This window comes from Neopsephotus bourkii, unplaced genomic scaffold (assembly GCF_033783945.1).
Source record: "Neopsephotus bourkii isolate Nb327-2 ecotype Australia unplaced genomic scaffold, CSIRO-AGI_Nbou_v1 NB_716, whole genome shotgun sequence".
In the NCBI taxonomy this organism is placed as follows: Eukaryota; Metazoa; Chordata; class Aves; order Psittaciformes; family Psittacidae; genus Neopsephotus; species Neopsephotus bourkii.
In genome coordinates, this window is record NW_026901215.1 from 1527502 (window position 1) to 1547107 (window position 19606).

Sequence of the window (19606 nt, forward strand, 5' to 3'; positions counted from 1 at the left end):
AGAGTTCTGAACAAAGGATGGTTATTGAGCAAAAAGCTATTAATAGTGCTGGGTTTTATCCCAGAAATGTTGCGCAAAGTGGGACAATTCACAACCCTTCTCTGCACTTCCATTTCCTCTCTCAAAGATCCCACTTAATATACTTGGGGCAGGGACTGTCTCTTGTTATGACTCTGTGCTGTGAATAGCACAAGAGGAACAATGCTGCAGCCAGGACCTCTGGATGCCACCACAAATGCCAATTTTAAGCTGCAGTGACAACAAGCGGAAGGAGTTTGGGATCCAAGGAAGACCTGAGAAAAGACAGGGCACAATGTGGGATTCATATTCTATTATAAGCATGGATGGTTCTCATCTCTATGCAAGACTGACATTGAAAAGCAAGAAGGCAGTTGAGCTAGACAAGAAAGAAGGCGCCTCTCTGTCCAGACACTCCAGCTTAAGGAAAATTCCACCAACCATCTAGAAACCCAAGGAACGGAGCTCAGGGGTCTGAGACATAGTATGGAAAACCTGGTGGAAAGAGTAGGGACTCCTCTGCTGAGGAACAGTTCTGTAGGAAACATTCAGTCTAAGTGCCCTGTGTGTCTGATTTAGTTTCTGATCAACACATAGAAGGTGAAGTGGTGCTGAGGAGCTGACCTGGAAAGGCCTGGTTAGACCTTTACCATCTTCAGCATCTACAAAATCAACCTGGAAAGGCCCAAAGAGAAGGTTCAGGGGGACAACACATCACAGGATTACAAGAATAAGCTTGGATTAACCTTTCAGAAGTCGAGCTGATCACATCCCTGCCCTAAAATGGGATCAGCCCTGCAGCATCCATCAAATTCACCAGGATCCACACCCACAAACAACCTACACATCTACTCTGCATCCCACAGAGTGCCCCAAGACCTGGCTGACTTCACGGATATACCTGATCCCATCCTCTCCAACAGGCAGCACTAAATCCCCTCTGGGTAAATGCCTGGGTCCCTGCAAGGAAGGCCATCAGAACAAGGGCACAATAGTTAGCAGGTGATGGGGAGCCTAGCCACATTATCAACTACTGAGACCTGTGAGGCTCTTTTGGTCTCCAGGTGCAAAAGAGATGTTCCACCTATTTCCAAAGATGAAGCTCATCTCTCCTTTTGTCTTCCAGTTCTTTACACTGCCTCTTCTATCCATTTTCTTCTCTTTGCCCATAGCAGCTGCCACCAGTCACAAACAAAATCACTCATCTTTGTCCTTCTCTCAATTCACCTTGGCTGCATGTTTTTTCTTTCCTTTGCAAAAACCAATGATCTTGAAAACCTTGAACATCGCTCTTAAGCCCCAGTCTCATCTTCCTTTCATTTCTGCAGATGCTGCCTACCTCCCACATCTCACTGAAGAGCTCCAGGCAGCCTTCTCATCATGAAATCGAGAGGGCCTGAATCATCCTCTCAGACAGGCACCTGAATACTGGTTTTCTGCCAGTTTGGGATGGTGCATAAGGAGCTCCACTGTCATAAACAGCTCAGAAATACTTCAGTGCTGCTTCAAGGCTGTGTCACTCTCTGGTCACATTCTCCCCCTGGCTGCAGGATGTAGAAGTTGAGCTTCCACTTGTACTCAACACTGTGCAAGGCTCTTCACCCTCATGCCCTGTCTGTCCCTGCAGTGGCAGTTCCTCTATGCAGTGGTCAAGCTTGAAACACCAGGAGAAGAAAGCCTTCCTGCTCAACTAAGTGCTTCTGTTTGTAGCTACAGGATCCCTGAATGTGTACAGAGGAAGGATCCAATCCCAAATCTGCTTTTTGAAAGAGCAAGGACGCCTCGGACTCACCCAAAGCCAAGGGATCATGAAGACTAAACATCACAGTCGAGCACAGCCTACCCTATTATGCTTTTCATGCCATTTCTCAGCTTGCACCCCTCCCTTTGTAATTAAGTAGTAAATAAATGTCTGGTCAAAATATCAGATAATTAACAGGGAGAGTCTTTGCGAACACGAACAAAAGCAGAACAGACACCTCAGACAATCACACATCAGCCCTGCCGTCTGAAGGCTCCTCTCAAACACCTCCCCAGGTAACTAAAGACAAACAGACCCAACTTCCCAACGACCCTCACGCATTCCTCTTCACCGCTGCAGCAGCCCCCAGGAACCACAGCAGAGGTTAACTACGCGCGGCTCACCACCAAGGGCAGCAGTTGGCAAGACTTTAGCTCCCAACACTGTGCTCCCCTTCACTCCCCTGACAATTTGACACACTGCTGTTTATCCTTATCCATTGTTCATGGTCCTCCCCACCCAGCTTTCAGCCCATGTGATACTCCCCTGTTTCTACCAACTGGAATTAATTTGGGGTGCTAGGGCTCTATCAAGAGGCTTTTCTACAATCTAAATGCTGGCAAAGCATTACCTGATTTCATACAGATAGCTTGGCCTTTTATCAGACACCCAGACTAAACAAGCAAGCCATCATATTTTTCTGAGGCAGCTGGCTTGTAATTCCTGTGTCAGTGATGCTCTGATAACCAGGTAACTCTGAGGGGGAGATCCTGGTCAGCAAGGACCATTTATCAACATAAACTTTATCCTCCCAGAATTCTCCCCTACCTCTAACTTGTTATGTAAAGCTGATGCTGCTAAAACATTTAGCTGAGCTTAGGTCAAGATAAGATGGCTTTTGAAAGACTTCCAATGGCTCATTTACAATAAACTGCTGAGGAATAAATCATTTCAGCTCTGATGAGTCCTCAAGCAGCCAACTCAGTTAGCAGGGCAGCTCCAGCAGTGAAGAACAGGAGAAGGCTTCGGTGACGCATGGGGACTCGTGACAGGCACAGAGAGCAGCCAGAAAAGACCACCATGCTGCAGAGAGGTACCATGTTGGGTTAGACCATGCTCTTTGCTAGACAGGGACCTCCACTTCATGGCAGCAAGTATCACTTACTCATTTTCAATAACTTCTCAGTAGGGAAGTCTTCTGCATTCTCTCAGGACAGAGCTGTTTTTCTACCCTAATGCCTAGAGGCTTGTAACTCCCGCATGCATTTTTACCCTCATTAATCCAGCTGACAGCAGGCCTATGCTTCACATCAATGTCTCTCCCTTTCTGCCAGTCCTGCTATGCTCTTGTCTTCAGTGACTGCAGTGACAACTTCCAGGGAGTACAGATGTACCAAGTGAAAACCGGCCAGGAGCAGCTAGGGATGTTTGGGCTTCCACCTTTGGCCTCAGTGGAGACATAAAGAAAGAGTGCTTCATTTATGTGACCTTCTGTGCTGTCATAGTGTCCCTTCAATCCTCTGGGGTGAAAAGCTGTTTCCAGGGTCTCTTCTCTCGCTTCCAAATGACAAGGTTCTTCCTTACTCATACCAACCTTGCAAAAGCCACTGTAATGATTCACACAGAAAGCTCTAGCAGCCTTGCACCAGTGTGACTGGGGCATAGGACCTCCATCAACCTCCAGGAGCCAGGCTGGGGACCACCACCATGCCTCTGACCCTAGCTTAGCAGGTAGAGTCCACCCATGGGCCACAGTGAGCTCCCCATAGAACCATTTCTCCAGCATCCCAGGTCAGGCATGGCGGGGCTGAGACAGCACCAAAGGCGGTGGTTTTAAGACTTCAGGAAGCTTTATGCTGTGGCACATGAAGGCCACAGATGGCAGCAAGGATGGCCAGTCTGACAGCTCTTGGTGAGGACCATATTCTCAGTCTACACAGCAAAACACCATACCTACACAGAACTCCCGAAGCACACTGCCCCAACAACTCAGCCAGCTCACGTGGACTAAGAGTGCTGCACGAAGGGCTGCTGACTCAGGGTAATTCATCAAGTTGAGTCCCAGGCTGCTCTGACAGGTTTGGACTCGAGCAGATAATCCAAGCCCAATCCTGAGGAAGGGGGACCATCAGCTCGGGTTGGTCTGTGCAGCCTCCCTATTTGGGGTGGCTTCTCCAGAGAGTAGCAAGAGCCCCTCAAGTAGGCTCTGCTCTGATGTGGTCCCACTTTTCTGGGTGGACAGAGAACCTGAGGGTACCATCCTCTTCCCTGCCACCTCCATGCCTCCTCCACAGTGCCAACTGGAGCCAGCACCAAGAACCCAAGCTCAGATCAGAGCTCTCCCACAAGAGCCTTTGGCTGCTCAGGTCAGGTGCAGTGGATCAACCAATTCCAGCCAGCAGCATGGTAAAATAACAGCCTTTTTCTGCAGAATAAGACAGTTTAAGGCAGTAATCTGGTGCAGAATAATTCTTTCCCTTTAAATTCACACCCTAGGCCAAGCATGTTTTGCAAGAGCCTCCCTGTGCAGACAAGCCCTGAGGCTTCAGTGCAGAAAACTCCTGCTGGGGGAAGCACCCAAGACATTTCAAGGCCAGGGCCCCGACTATTACAATGAGGCTGCTGCTGAGCCTGCACATGGCAGAAGAGATGGGGCAGCCTCAGAGACGTGTAGTTCTCCAAGAGTGTGAGCAGACAGCAAATACGTACAAGAGGCATTTGGTGTCCACAAAGAGAAGAAGGAGAATGGACGAGTGGACAGAGATGCTCACACTCAGCTCAGCTCACCTGGAAATCATAAATTGGGCTGCTTCTCCTTCTCAAAAATTGTGATATTGGATTAAATGTAATGAGCTATCCACCGAGAGATGTGTTGGAGGCCTGTTATTGTCTTTGATATTGTGAATGTTTAAGCTTTGCCCTGCAATGACAAAGGACAAGAGAAATCAGAGAGACACAGAAAATAAAGCCAGCACAACACCTAGGGCTTCACGGGAAATACCAGATTATCACAGTTCTGGCACTAAAACCAAAGCTGTTGGCAGTTCTTCAGATTACTACTGCTGCTTTTTCTCCTTTCTAACCCCCTAAAAATGAACAAGACACCTACCTAACCCCGTAAGAAAACCAGAGCTGTGACTCATGCCATCTCTCTCAATCACCGCCTCAAAACATTACCAACACAAAATGTTACAACACATGAAATGAGCAATGGCCCTGTTAACACAAGGGTTGTTCTTAAAATTCATGGCCTGCCCACATTTTCTAAATATAGGATAGACAAGGAAACCTCTCCAGAAGCACTAATAATTCAAACAACCGGCCCAAGACATGCTATGTGGACAGAGGTGGATAAGAAAGCTGTTATCAACATATTTCCATTGCACAACACTTCTTTGCCACTCCCGCTTTCTCTTCAGCCCCATCAGCAGCAGGTAGAATGGATAAGCTCAACCACAGAAAGGAGCAATTCCCTGGAATTCAGCTTAGGAAAAGCTGTAAGGAATCACAGCAGCATTGCAGCTGCTTTCTGCAGAATCAGGAGTCCTGCACCTAGGAGTTTGACAGTAGAAGAGCTAGAAGTGTTACTGAAAGAAATTAAAGCCTGAGAGGTCTGTGGAAGCTGAGATCACCTGCCCTGTGAAGGGTCTGCAGCACCTACAGCAGCAGCAGCAGGACCCATGACCCTGCCTTCACAAATCAGCTGAGATAGAGGAGCACTGAAGAGGCAGAAGCATGCACTATAACCAGTACATACAGGCTAAGCGCTAGGCCTACACAGCCCAAACTTGCATCATGCCTTTACTGCTGCTTTACCAATACTGGTACCCAAGCAATCAAAAGAAAAGGTTGCTCAGAATGTCTTCACATAACAATGTTCTCTCCTGACTGCTCTGCAGACATTGTGCTGGATGGGCAAGGACCGTTTGCCCATGGCAACCTTTTTCCTTGACAGCTCTTCTTTGGTTATCAACAAATCTCTTCAATCTCACGTTTGAAAGTGCACAACCGTGAATCAGGAAAGCTGAGTCAGATCCTCAGCCTCGTTGTCAAGGAGCGGGCTGCTGCAGTGCAGCATGGATACCTATAAGCCTATAACCTATAATCACAGCATGGGATGGGCACTGTCCACCCCCTGCAGGAAACTCAAGTGCTCATTTAACCATCATCCACAACAAGTCCTCGAGATTTTTACCATTTTCTCCCCCAAGTACCAGCATTATTTGCCAAGATGTCCCTCCTGAAATCCACCCACTAACATATCTTCGGGGGGTCCTGAACCGAGTTACCCAAGAGTTTATCACATCTCTTCCTTAATGTAATGTGTCCATTTCAGACAGCAGAAAGGTTTTCTTATTCCTAAACAGTCTCACTAGCCCTGTTGGACAAAAAGGTGGTACCAAGGGCTCATCATGGGGGGGCAATGGGAAGGACACCCACAAGTAGGTAATTCATGCTGCCTCCTATAATTCTGAGATGACCTTTTTAGGGGAAAAGTTTCAGATTCTGGAAAAAGGGTATTCATACTTGGAAGGACTGGGAGAGGTAACCAAGGACTGAGTGGGAAATGTTTTTCCAAGTAGAGGAGAAGCATAGATATTATTATACACATGCTGCTTTTCGTACTGAGTCATCATTTCAGGTAAGATCCAGGATAATTTCTGTTTTGGGCTGAATCCCTTTCTCATGGTCATATAACTGGCATCTCTGCAATGTTCGTACCTCTTCTACAATGCAAATCTTAGCTGTGTTTGTTACCCAACAGCTAGCCGGAGAGTTTATTTTAGCATTCATTAAACGTGCCTCTCACGCAGCCTCTCAGCACAAATACAGAAACTTAATCTCATTTATTGACAAATGTGAAGCAAAATACACTGCCATGCCAAAGAGGAGTTCATCGCATTCCTTGTCCTTGCCCTTCAGGCAAAAGCCTGAATGAGCTGATGAAACATGCATGATCTCTGCGAGAAACAAACTGCTGCTTGGGTAGCAGCAATCAGGCATGTTGCTGCCCTTTTGGAAAGTCAGCTTGCCCAACTCCAGCAGCTTGACCTATGGATCCAGGACCTGTTAACAAGACTTTCTGGACCTGAATCACTTTAATACCTCAGCCATTTTCAGCAACCAAGATTCATAGCACAAGATCTGCAATTTGCTCTGCTCATGGCAGAAGTCACACAGCCTAGCACTGGGACACTGTGTGATGGAGAACTGATGCTGCTGCACAAGTTGCTGTGCCCATCAAGTGATTGCACCGTGGAGCAGGCATAGCAGCAGTACAGGCAGCTCTGGAGAGCTGCTGTCTGAGAAACCCTTGCTTTGCATTGTCTACCCAAATGGGAGCAAGGTACCAGCAGCAGTAACCACTGCAGTGTCTCCCACTCTTAAACCCATCAGCTTTCCTCTTGCTTACAAACCCTGCAATGGAAGTCAGGCAGGTGATTTCCCTTTTTGTCTTTGTAGTGCAGCTGAGGCTTTTCCCCTGCAGAGAGCAGCAAGTTAGCATGGGCACGGCTGAAGCTGGCTTCCCTGCTGTGCAGAACAACTGTGCTACCAGCTGAAACATCCTCCCTCTGTCAGCTCCAAACTAAGCATTGCTCCCTGTCAGTTCTGTCCCACTCGCCAGAGCTTGGAAAATGGCACAGGAGACAGGCACCTGAACACCCATGCAGTACAGGTAAAGGACACGGCCAGGCTCAAGGCAGTGCCTTTACCTCAGCTCCCTGGCCAATCTTCTCCCAAGAGCATCAATAGCCCGTTCTACGCTGGGACCTGAGCTCACTTGCTGATCTGACTTGTCACATCATGAATCTGGGAGTGCTATCAATAATCTGGCCAACACTAGCTTCTCTGTGAAGCCTTCACAAGCCCACATTGCTCATGCACCACTCCTGAAGCATGACCAGTTTGCCCCCAGAGCAAAGAGGCTTCTCTCCAGGAGCACTCGGGTGCTTTGAAGCAGAGACAGCTACTGAGGATGGGTGTTTTGTCAATGGTTTGACTAGAGGAAGCGATGTGCAAGAGGCATACAAGGAGCAACAGGATCAGTACAGGCATTTCCACAGTAGTGTGCAGGCCAAAACTGTAGACTCACACCCCCCGGAGGGCTGGAATGCATCAGGAAACGGGACTCCTGCAAAGTGCCATGGACTTCAAAGTGTAAAAAGAAGTTCACATGAGCACAAACATATGGACCCATGCACACATACACAGCTTTGGGAGTGGGAATAAAGACCCAGCCTTCAAATAAAAAAGCTGCTGAAAGGAAGAGGGTTGGGTGCTCAGCTGGAGAGATCACATACACACCCCCCCAACAAAGCCAGAAGAGGTAGGTCAGAGACACATCTGCTGAGAACCTGGCTGATAGATTTTAACCTGATTTTACCCTCCAATTAAGCAAATGTGCAAATTCTGACACCAAAAAAAGATGTTTCTCTGAAGGGCTTCCAAACATGAGTCAATGACATAGGAAATCTGCTTCAAATTTTTGGGCTTAAAAAAAAAATAAAAATAAAAAAAAAACCAACAGAAAAAAACCCCCAACTCAAACCACTAAACCACCTGAGTTTTGGGTAGTTTTGAAGTAAATTAAAGTTTCACTGCTTCCCTAAAGAACACTTTTCTGCCCATCTCACACATCCGTATCAGCCTTTCTGAGCTGGCATTCACTGAGTCTCAGGAGAGCAAATGCGGTTCCTTTCACATCCCCATCCTCAGCAGGCATGAAAATTCAGCAAGAAAAACTGGGCTCTGACTTGTATGTGTAGTCAGAAGTTTACAGGGTTAGTAAGGATGCAACAAGCTGTAGAAAAGTTCCAGGACATTGGACTGCTCAAAAGGTTGATCATCACCCCTACTGCGTGGAGACGGCCTTGTGCTGCTTAGCGCTACTCTCCACAAAGCAGCTCTCCCTCACATTCAGGAGCTCTTACCTTCCGGACATTATGACTGAGTCTGCCAAGCCTAATTACCAGAGTTATTAATTACCTAAATGTTTAATTTTTACCACTATTACTTGTATTTGTTATTGCAATTTGGAACATCTCAAAAATGCAGCAACATAACACCGCTCTTGTCAGAGACGAGACAGCTGAAGGTCACGTCAGTTCAAAACACAGTTTTCTGTCTGAAGCACGGCACAGGAGCCCCAACCATGGCTTGACCACAGTGGATGGCCAGCCTTTGCTGGGACATAGCAGTCCTGCAACTTCTCAGCCAAAGAAAATGACCAGAATTTATAGTCCTAGTCATGAGCTGCAAGCTCAGCTGCTCTTGAACTTACATCCTTCAAGTTCTCTTCAAGAGACACTTTGTTTTTATGGAGCTTTGCTCCCAGAAGAAAACAAGCACATCCAACCAAGAGCCATGCATGACCTACACATGGCTCCACTCACTGATTGTTGTTACCTCACTGTAACAAATTTCCCAGGCACTAAGAAAGGCACGTGGTCATACCACCCCCATGCTGAACGCTTCTCATGCACCTGAAAGTGTTCACTGGAATCAAAGGGAAAAAGAATGGAGAGATCAGAGGAAAAAATGCCTCCTTTCCCCTCCTCTCACTGCCCCTGGAAGCGAGATGCAGATCCAGGCACTAGTCTTATCCCATCTTCTCCAGTCAGTCTGAGTTCAAGCACTGCTGCAGTCCCACTAGAGCTCAGTGCTGAACCAAGACAGGAGATCAGTGGCACTCAGAGCAGGAGGCTGGCAGTGCAGATACAGGATGCCAGAGCCATGCTATTCATGGCAATATGGCTTTGCAGCTAGAGCCCATAACATTAACCAAGGCAAGAGAGTGCGCATGACTACAAAGGTCAGCAGCCAGGCTGTGCTCAGCCCCTCTACACGTTCCTCCTCTCACCAGAGACTGCTTTTCCCAGGGTACTTACACCCACCTCCAGAAAGGGATTGAGAATGGGATGCCAGCACTTCTGAATCACCAGCTCCACAGTAGGATCACTTACTAATGTACCATTCTGATCCATTCTGCCCCTCTGGCAATTCCCAGCCCCATAGTCTGCCTGAATGGAGAGATGGGTTATTCCTCAACCCTGATGGGTCTCTCTCCCATAACCTTCCGTTTGTATTAACACCCGAGATATGAGCCACATAAAGTGGAGAAACAGAGCTCCATGCTCATTTATCCATCCTTCCTTCTGCACAGCTAGTGAGCTCCAGCAAAAACACCAGAAAGCAGCTGGGACATACAACCTTTTCCTTTACCCCAGCATGAATCACTGGAGCTTGTGAGTCAGACCCCCCCATTCCCATGCTGAGCAAGTTACTGCACGTTGGCTGATCCGTAGTAACTGGCTACATGTGTGCTCTCAGCCACATGGCAATGGCAGCAGTAGGCTATTAGTTTAGCCAGAGGACATGATCTAGTGAAACCATGCATGTGGACAGATCCTGAAGCACAGCTGACATCTGGTACCTTGTGTGTCTGGGTGTTTATAGAGAACAAAACTGCTACTGTAGGAGATCTGCTGTGGGTTATCCCTCTGGTAAACAAACCTTTTGGCTAATGCTTCTAAGAGCTCCTTAGAACTGGTGTTTTTCCTGTGAACAGAAGACTAAGAAAAAAACAAAAGCACATTCACCCTGCAATGTGGACATAGCTCACACAAATGTACCTTAGCCAGCAGTGAACTGTTTTGGTTGCATTACTGTTGAGTGTCTCTACTAGCATGAGTTTCCATCACAAAGCTTGCACCTAGCATCTGCAAGGGACTTCCACATCCCTCACCATCTCCGTGTTAATGTGGCAGCACTCTAAAGCATCCCAGGCTGATAGATCCTGGCTAGCCTACTGCTGCTATTCCACCACTGGCTCATGCCCAGAAGCACCTTCCTTCTGAAAGACCTCAAGTTTCTACTGTAATACCTTTCTGCACAACTCTTCCACCAAAGCCTGACTTGTCTGTGAACTGAGGTTAAGCTGGTTCCTACCGAAGCATGGTACCCTCTACGGAGACTGCTCACATGCTCTCCGAGGAGTTCTCCAGCATTAGCATTTGCCACAGGCAGTTCAAGAGGAAGGTACCATTCCTGTTGCCAATGTTATTAGCACTGACAAGACAATCCTTAAGCACATGCAATGTTTTCCTTACCGCCAAGTCAAAATAAGAGAGAATGCTTGGAATTGCTGGAGAATTTGATCAAGCAAATGCTTTACATTTCCCTGGTCTTCTCTCCCCAACTGACCTCACAGAAGTACATAGAAAATACAGTCTGTCCCAGTCCCATTACCCTTCCCTTTCCAATTCACTCCTTGTGTACCTCACCATCAAGGTTTCCTCCAGCCCTTTTGCTTCTTCTCCTGACCATCTCCCCATGAAGCTGGTGCACTGGCTTCCTAATCCACTGCCACAGCTCTGGCAAGTGCTCATCCTGCTCTGCTCTCAGTTTATTTGTTCCACTTCTCCAAAGTCTACCCCAAATCTTTCTATGCGAAAGGGCAACTTCCTTTACACCCACAGTCCTGCCTGAGTGTCAAGTCTTTGCTTGCCCCAGGCCATCCACTGTCTGATAAAGTACCATCTCCTCTTGCAGTGAGGAAGTTCTCTTCCAGATCTGACCTTTGCCAACATTGTGGGAGCATTATACGTGTATTTGCTGGTTTGTTGCTACATTCTGCAGCTCACGTAGTCCCTACAGGGTGTGCCTTCTATGTGTGTTGGGTGGGGGACAGTCTACTTTCCAATGCATGCTACAAGTGTCTAAAAGAAGGATTGTGATGGTGCTTCTTCATAGGTGGACACCATCTCCCTCTGGAGGCCTTTACAGGCTGTTCCACTGCCTAGATCTGTAGGCAAGGCACTCACTTTATGTCAGCTGTATAGCGGCATGAACATGTGAGTTTAGGTTAAAGATAGCCCTTGTCCTCAGAACAAAGCTAGCACTTCACATGAGATCAGCATCTTCTTTTACATATTCACAGAAGCCAAAACAATTGTGTTAAAAGCCACAGTGGAAGAACCTCTCCTCCCCTAAGTTTGAGAGACCTCAGGGGAAATCTCGCAGTCACCACAGGACATCAGTGCTGTTTCCTGAAACTACCGTTTCAGCTCATTCCTCCTCTAAGAGGTTTTTCTGCTGCTCTGATTCACTGGCAGTCAATAGCTTTACTACATGGGGCAATTCCCCAGACCAGTGCGTAGGGCTGGGAGATCACCTCTGGAAGTCAAGGAAGCATTATTCCATGACAGAGCTGTCCAGGGCTCTCTACAGAGCACACCAGGAATGGGTGTTTAAGGGTAATTTCTCATACAGACACCTATGAGCACAAGGGTAGATCAAGACTATCAGAGTGTCATAGGTAACAAAGTTTGACCCTCAGCAGCCAGAGCAGGTCAGGGATGCAGTGTGAAGAAGGAAGGCTTTCCACTCTGTTATCATCCCCTGAGTCTCCCTTGTACTGCCAATCAAGCAAATGTTCCTGCCTGGACCTCCTTGGAGTCTGTGTAAGATTTCTGTAGGTTCCTCTTCTGCCTCCTGGTTTCAGAGGGGTCAGCACATCCCACTTGCATGGAAATACTATAACCTGGAAGAAACAACACAAATGCCCCTTGCAGTACCCTGGAGGTTGCCTGATTTATGCCAGGGTTCCATTTTGCATCAGCCAGATCATGCCAGAGAGGCAGTCTGAGGTCCAATCACAAGCTGAAGAGTCCACTGCCTGAAGCAAGGGTCTGTGTACCAGGACTAGGGCATCTGCTCATAAGTGACAGGAGGAAGAACTCTTCTCTTCTAAAAGTCCCTTTGGGGAAGCATTGCTGTGCCCCTTAGACCACACAGCAAAGCTGACCTATGATGGGAAAAGGTATTCACAGATTCCACTAATCCCAAACAGCCCAACACAAAGTGAAACTTCGTTCAGAGGCACCACAGACAACCAAGTGTCGTCCTCTGATGGACCCACAGAGCTAACAATGGGCAAACTCTGCAGCAATACAGGGCAAAGAAGTGACCTGGATCTACGTAATCTAGTTAGTAATTAATGCAATAAAAGGACCATGCTCATACTGTGCAAGCCAAATCCAGAACCTTTCTTTTCTTTGGCTGAGATACAGACAGGGTGAATGCAATGAGACAGCCCCCAGCTCCAGCACACTCTAGAGCCCCTTGGACAGATCTGGTCATCTTCAAGCAGCTGCTGTCTCTGCTTGATGGTTTCAAGCTCCCTGTCCTGAAGCTATCCCAAAAGTCTCCTCCCAGATCCCACAGCAACAGCTATGGTCTGATGTCATAAGCAGGAGACCATGCGTGAGGTGAGCCTGCCAAGGCATCAGCACCCACTGCCACCTCGGCAGCTCCAGGCACTGCAGGGTGGTGGGTCTCTATTCAGAGTAAATGCATGGAAAAGTATAGGGGCAAATCCTGCCACCAGTGATGCTGTATGAAGCCAAAACAAAGCTGTTCAGGTCGAGAGCAATCACTGCTGTCATATCGGGACCAAGAGCAGAACTGCATCCAGGCAAGTGAAGAGGTAAACTGACAGACTCCTCCAGGACTGGTCCAGCTTGTAGCTTCTCTTAGCACTGATAAAACACAAAGTCTGAGAGAGTTGCCTCTCTCTCCAAATGCATTGCCAGATAAACCACAGATAAGAAACAGCCAGAGATAATCCCTCTCTGATACCATGACCGAGAAAGAAATACCACTGTGCTGCATTACCAATCCTTCTGTAACTTTCCAAGGCAGTTCTCATATTGCCCCAACTCATGCTCCCCATTTACTCAGCAATCAACCTTCATCAGTTAAAGGCAATGTAAACATTTTATCCTGGCAACATCTGAAATACTGCCTTGCTCATTTTGCAAGGAACAGTCAGATCTCCTCTAAGGAACACCTTGATTTCACTAGTTAAGTGTATCAGCAGAGAGTGAAGGTTTACAGTCCTCATGTCTTTTAACTACAACTCAATGCAGTTACATCAGAAAGAGAGACTGTAACTTTTATCTAATCTCTGAGAGATGGGTTTTCCCAAGGAACAGTCCCTGTGATCCTCCAAAATAGTGGGTTTTGATATTTATCTCAGGAAGAAGCAAGAAAACAATCAACCAAACATCAAAACACAACACACCAGAACCCCCGAGAATTAGCACAAACCCCCTACAATTACCATATCACCGTGACAGGAACCAAGTGCTGCTGGTTTTTGAGAGTACATTGCCCTGAATTCTTGAGGCTTTGGGTATTTTAAAAGGAAAAAAAATAAAATTAAATAGAGAAGATCAAAAGGCAAGCAGATCTATAGCAGCATGAAATATGAATGAGATGCAGAGATTTGCACACTTGCTTAGCAAACGCTCCCTATCATTTGCACCCTCATGCAACCCACAAGTACATTCCTGCTGGCTTTCTGGCTTCTCTCTTCTTCCTTTAAGTAAAATTTGTTAAAAAATGGGAAGTACCTTTTCCTGGTTCAGGTTCTCTTTCCCCTTTTTTCCCTTCTTTGTTCTTTTTGCTCTTTCCTTTCCCTTTTTTCTTGCTCTCGGACATTCTGCACAAGTGTTTACAGTCTCAGGAAAAGACAGTCCACACCAGATCTATATGCCCCACGACTGCTACTCCAAATGTTACTTGCCAGCTGCAACTTCCGACTGTTCTTATATTGTTTCTAACACAGACAACACCCACCACTGGGTGGAGAAGCAAAACTTTAACCATTTGCTCTCTGCTCCCAGTTGTCTGAAAAGATGCACTGGGTTACAGTGGGAGGACAAGGTGAGCAGTGCTACAGGGTGGGAGTAGCTCTCCCAAGAGTGTCTTGGACACATGAAGTCTAGAGATGGTTTTCCACTTGCTGATTCTGTCTCTGGCTGCAAGTAAGCTCTGAACTTCTGGAGCATCACAGAAATACATGTTCTGGGGAACTGCTGGGGCTCAGATCTCGGTGATATGTGGGAAGCAGTGGAGTCTAAAGAAAGAGCTAGAGGCTTGCAACCCATTCTTAATCTGCTTTGACCCTGCAGAGGGATTAAGTTGGCCTTTCTCCTCATGCTGTTGTTCCCACCATAAATAAGAGTGACTTCAACTGCCCTTGCACCCAGCTCTTTGCTGTCTCAGGAGGTCTTTCCAAAAGCTAGGAATAGCTGGAGAGCCCTTACCTGCAATTCTCGTATCTGTCCTCCATCTCTGGGAGCTCTAGGTGGTTGATTAAGCCCATGTCTCATCTGCTTGGGGGTTAACAAGGCCCTTTTCCACAGGTCCAACATGTGATGAGTGACTCAGCCCAATCTCCTTCTGTAGGGCAAGCCATGCCCAAAGTCCATCAGGATCCCCAGCTGGAAAGCCCCAGAGTACTGCCAAATCATTCCCAGATGCAGCTAAGGGCTTCAGAGGCCCAAAGGGGCCATAAGCCATAAGGCACTGGCTAGCGCATTCGATCCACTTATCCATGAATCAAATCCAAGTCCATGGCCGTGAGTAAAGCACGTCCTCCAGAGCAGCACTCCCGCCTGCTGTATGGACATCCAGAAATGAACGAGCTATCAGCCCCCTTGGGATCTTCTCCCAGTGGTTAATCGCCCTCATTGTTAAAAATGCCTGCCTGCTCTGAAGTAGAGTCTCTGGCTTCACTGTCCAGCCATTGTTTCTTACTCTTGTTTTCTCCCCTAGATGAAAAAGCCCTTCAGCAACTGGTATTTTCTGCCATGGAAGTATTTATGCACTTCAATCAAGTTATCCCTCAACCTTTTTCTTTTTTGATAAGCTAAACAGATGAAGCTTTTTTCTACTTCTTGCTGTATAGCATTTTCTCTGGCTCAGGGATCCTATCTGTGGCTATCCCATTTTGCAATATCCTACTTAAGCTAGGAATACAAAACCCAGGCAGTATTCCATTGTCTTTTGCATACAGAGGCAAATACAGAAGCAAAATCCCTACTGCCACCCATTCCCAGCCTTTTAACCCCCAAGAGTGACATTTGGACACTGGGCTTCATGAGGAAAATACGTTATTTTACATTGCTACTGGAGCTTCTATCAAGCCCCTGCTTTGCCATACACAGTCCCCTGCTCTCTAACTAGCAAGAATTTCTTGCTCCTTCACAGTACCACTCTGTGGTGAAGCTTCATTTTGTTTTAAAGGAGCCATGGTGCCAAGCCACTCAGATTACCCGCTCCAGCTTCTTTCTTCCCACTGATGCTTAAAGCTCCATCAGTCTCTGTGTCACCTTGTTAATTTTATGAGCATGTTCATTCACCTCCAGATTTCTGGTGGCAACAGTCTCACTAGAGACTACTGCCTGCCTGCCTGCCAGCAATGACTTTTTGGTATGTGCTACTCACTCACTTCTTTGCCTGTATATTAGGTACATTGGAGAGCTTACAACACTTATTTTCCAGTTTAAGGGCAGTTCCAGAGGACATTACCACACTGCATAACTTCTATATAGCCTTACAAAAGGCTAGGAGGCACGCACTGGAGAGCACCTAAACAAACTTGCTTTCAGTTATTAGATAAAAGTTACTAAGCCTACTGATTTGGAGTTTGAGCCTAACATACATTGCTTTAATACCCTCTGTGGACAGTACTAGCATATCATTCTGTTTCTTTTCCAAATGCACGATAATAGCAATTACTGACCAGTTAGTGCCTTCTAAGTCATTATGAATGACAATTTCCATATGGTTATTTCACTACTTGGCTCATAACCATAGTTCTCTTTGCTAATATCTTTCCAGAGTCTGTTAATTCTGTACTTGAGCTGCACTTGATAGGCAATTTCCCCCCAGATGTCTTCAACTTGTTGTCTACACACCATAACTCCAGATGCACATGGATTGCTACCTATTTTTCTCTTTTCTAAACCTGTTAACCTTATTATTGCTTCCAGTTGTTGCTTTCATTACTACCAAGCTACGATGAATATTAGCTAAACCTTGTCCTCTTTCTTGAGTGAAATCTCAACTTTCTTGGCCTCTGCTCAAAGAGCTCCTGGTTCTTACTCATACTTTCCTGTGAATACTTTAACACCCAATCAACTTCATTCAGTTTTCCTCAGCCTTGGGAAATCAGTTCCTTTGAATCCTCAGGAGTGTCTTATTTATGATTAGAACTCTCATCTGCTAGCCCATATGAACAAAAACTCATCATGGTCACTAGTCCCATGTCAACCACCAGTGATTAATTCAGCCATCCAAATCAATAATGAGGCCTGAACAGAGTTCTCTTGCTTTAGCTTTTGAGGGCCTTTGATGTTTTACTGCCAGCCATAGCTCCTTTGCCAGCACATGTCTCCCAAATGGATATGTCATGAAAAACACACTTCTCTCCCTCCTTTTTTTTCTTTTGCAATTTTATTTTCATCTTGAAATATATTTATCACGGGTATCTTCATATAAATTCTGCAGTATTTTGCTCCCCCCACCCCACTCCATTTCGGAACTATAGCTCTTCCTCCACTCCAGCAAATCAGTGCCTTTGTTCCTGTTAAAGACACAGAGTCTGTGTTTTCTTGGGATCATCTTTCTAAAGTGCTTGACTTCAGTGAAGATATGTTAGAGTTAACAAGTGCACCTCAGATGGTGCCCTACCTTTTTTCCCCACTAACAAATAACCAAGATTCCCTATGCTGAACAGTTCTCAGAGGGTGAAGCTCTGCACAGCAAAGCACAGCTCAGCTTCAGCATCACAAAACGAAAATTACCAAGTCAAAGAAGCAAAAGTACAGCGTCTGACTCGGCCACACTGTCCTAACCAGCCTGGAACATGTGATGGGAAGAAACAGCACCAGCAACACAGGATGTGTGTATTTCGGTACCTTGGCAGCAATCACAGTCTCACCTGTGGCAGATGAACAATATTATATGCAAATTATTTTTTGCCTTGGCAGGTGTACACCTCACACATCTTGATATCTTTTCCAACTGGCTGGCCCCTGTCCAGGGCAGGGATCCGCCCCTCTAGATCCAGCTTTAGCATCACAGATGTGTGGAATATGCTCTTTCCTGAACAATCCCGACACGCAAACACAGGAGCTAATAATACTGATATAATAAAACCTACCAATGGGAAGGATATTCCAGTTTGGTGCCCCAGGTGCCTCATCTGGTGGGACATGTATTTTAAAGGCTGTGCTCTCACAAGTCGCTTCATACTTCATTCTGAAATAGTTTTTAATGCTCATTGCTTTAAATAGTCTCATGGAGAGTTATAACCTAAAACACCACCAACGTGTGGTTTTTTCTAGTCTCACAATTCCTGTGCAGCTTTAAGCTTAAAGAAAAGGAGGCATGTCATTATTTAAGAGACTGAGCCATACCATAAGCACAGCTAATTCTTGCATGAAACCCAGCACACTGATTTTACAACACTGTGAGAGCAGCAGGGCAAGTTTACCAGACAGTGTCCTCACCCATTGTTAGGATTTGCCTATATGCCAACCTAACAAGTTGGGCTCCTTAATAACCAATGCCCAGGAGGTCATAACCAAGATCAGGTGAACGAGAACCTCCCTACCTCTTCCCCCACACAGTATCCATTGCAGTCAGCAGCTGTAAAATTACTTCTTCCAACAGAAATCCCAGGTCGGCTCGGTAGAGAACAGAGTCCGCAGCTGAGAGTCACACTGCTGCATTGCATCCTGGCTTCTTGTCTGGAAGGATATAAGGCACCACTCCCAGGCAGAAGAGCAGTGCACTCGCCAGGGGAAAGCGGGGTAGCTTGCAACGGCAAGGTCTGCGTCTGGAAATGAATTATTAATACAACATCCCCCATCCTGAGGGAGATTAAAAACCAGCGCTGACCCATGAGTGCTGCTTGATATCCGCTGAAACCCAGACGGCGAGCCCACTCCAGCTCCTACTAATTTCAGAAGCAGAGGCAGGCGCGCATGCTCCGCGAGCTTCCGAGGCTGTATTTATGGCAGCAATCTTGGAAGCACAATGGCCCATTTATATCGTGGCGTTTTCAAAAGCTCTTGATACTGGCTTAACTCTGCTCTCACTGCCATCATCAGGAGGTGGCCATCAGCTTCTGGGGAACCTCTGTGCCGCATTACATGGTCTGTCCTAGAATTGTCAAGCTCCTCTTTAAGAGTGGAGTCGACCCAAAATCGGTGGCAGCAAGAAATACTTGCACATTATTTCTAGCGAGGTAGAATAAGACAACACAGCAGGACTGTACCTGTCAGCATCCTTTTGGCTTATCAAGGCAATCCACTAGGCACCATTTCTCCATGACCCTGCTCTGACAAAACACTGCAGATTTGACGGGAAGACTACAGCACTGTGAAAGCAGCAAAGCTCGGGCTCCTGACCCACCACAAGTTGGAGATACACAGAATCCTACCAGCAGGTTCTCTGAAGCAAAACTATTGTAAAGCAGCCTTCCTGTCACTGGTGTTCAGACAGCTCCTTCACAGCCAGGGTCAAAAACAGGTCCTCAGTGTTATGTCCTCACAACAAGCATCTTGTGCCAGAAGAAATGATGCTGGCACTTGCTGGATCATCAGCTCAACAACAGGTTTGTCTGCTGGAACTGGAAAGCTAGGAAAGGTATTTTAAAACCGAAAACATATCCCTCTTTTGCACCTTTGCTATACCTTTTGTTGGAAAACAGAAAAACCACACAAGTACAGCTATTTATTTGTCCAGTAAGGGCCTGGATAAGCTCCATCCGACCATCATCTGATGTTCTTCTTTTGCACACATGGCATGTTGCCGTGCTCGTGTTTCACATCTGCACTCTCCCAAGTCCAGCCTTATCTCCCACTGCGCTTCAAACACAGCTCCGAAACGGGACAGGTTTTGTGGATGATTGATAGGCACCTGACCCCACCAACCCCAGTGGGATACTTCACATTGCAACTTCTTTTCCTTTTCATCCTTATGGAATGA

General features: G+C 46.6%; 1 protein-coding gene across 6 annotated transcripts in view; it reads right to left on the reverse strand.

Annotated features, from left to right (window-relative positions):
• The window catches only part of NRG2 (neuregulin 2), a 151544-nt gene that overhangs the window by 67637 nt on the left and 64301 nt on the right, over positions 1-19606 (reverse strand). The window contains exon 1 of one of the 6 annotated variants that reach the window (XM_061354022.1): positions 14176-14278. The exons of the other annotated variants lie outside the window; for them this stretch is intronic. Coding sequence (XP_061210006.1) covers positions 14176-14263 — 88 coding nt within the window. The 5' untranslated portion in view covers positions 14264-14278. Of the gene's footprint in view, positions 1-14175; positions 14279-19606 lie in introns of those variants that run through there. 6 annotated transcript variants of the gene reach the window in all.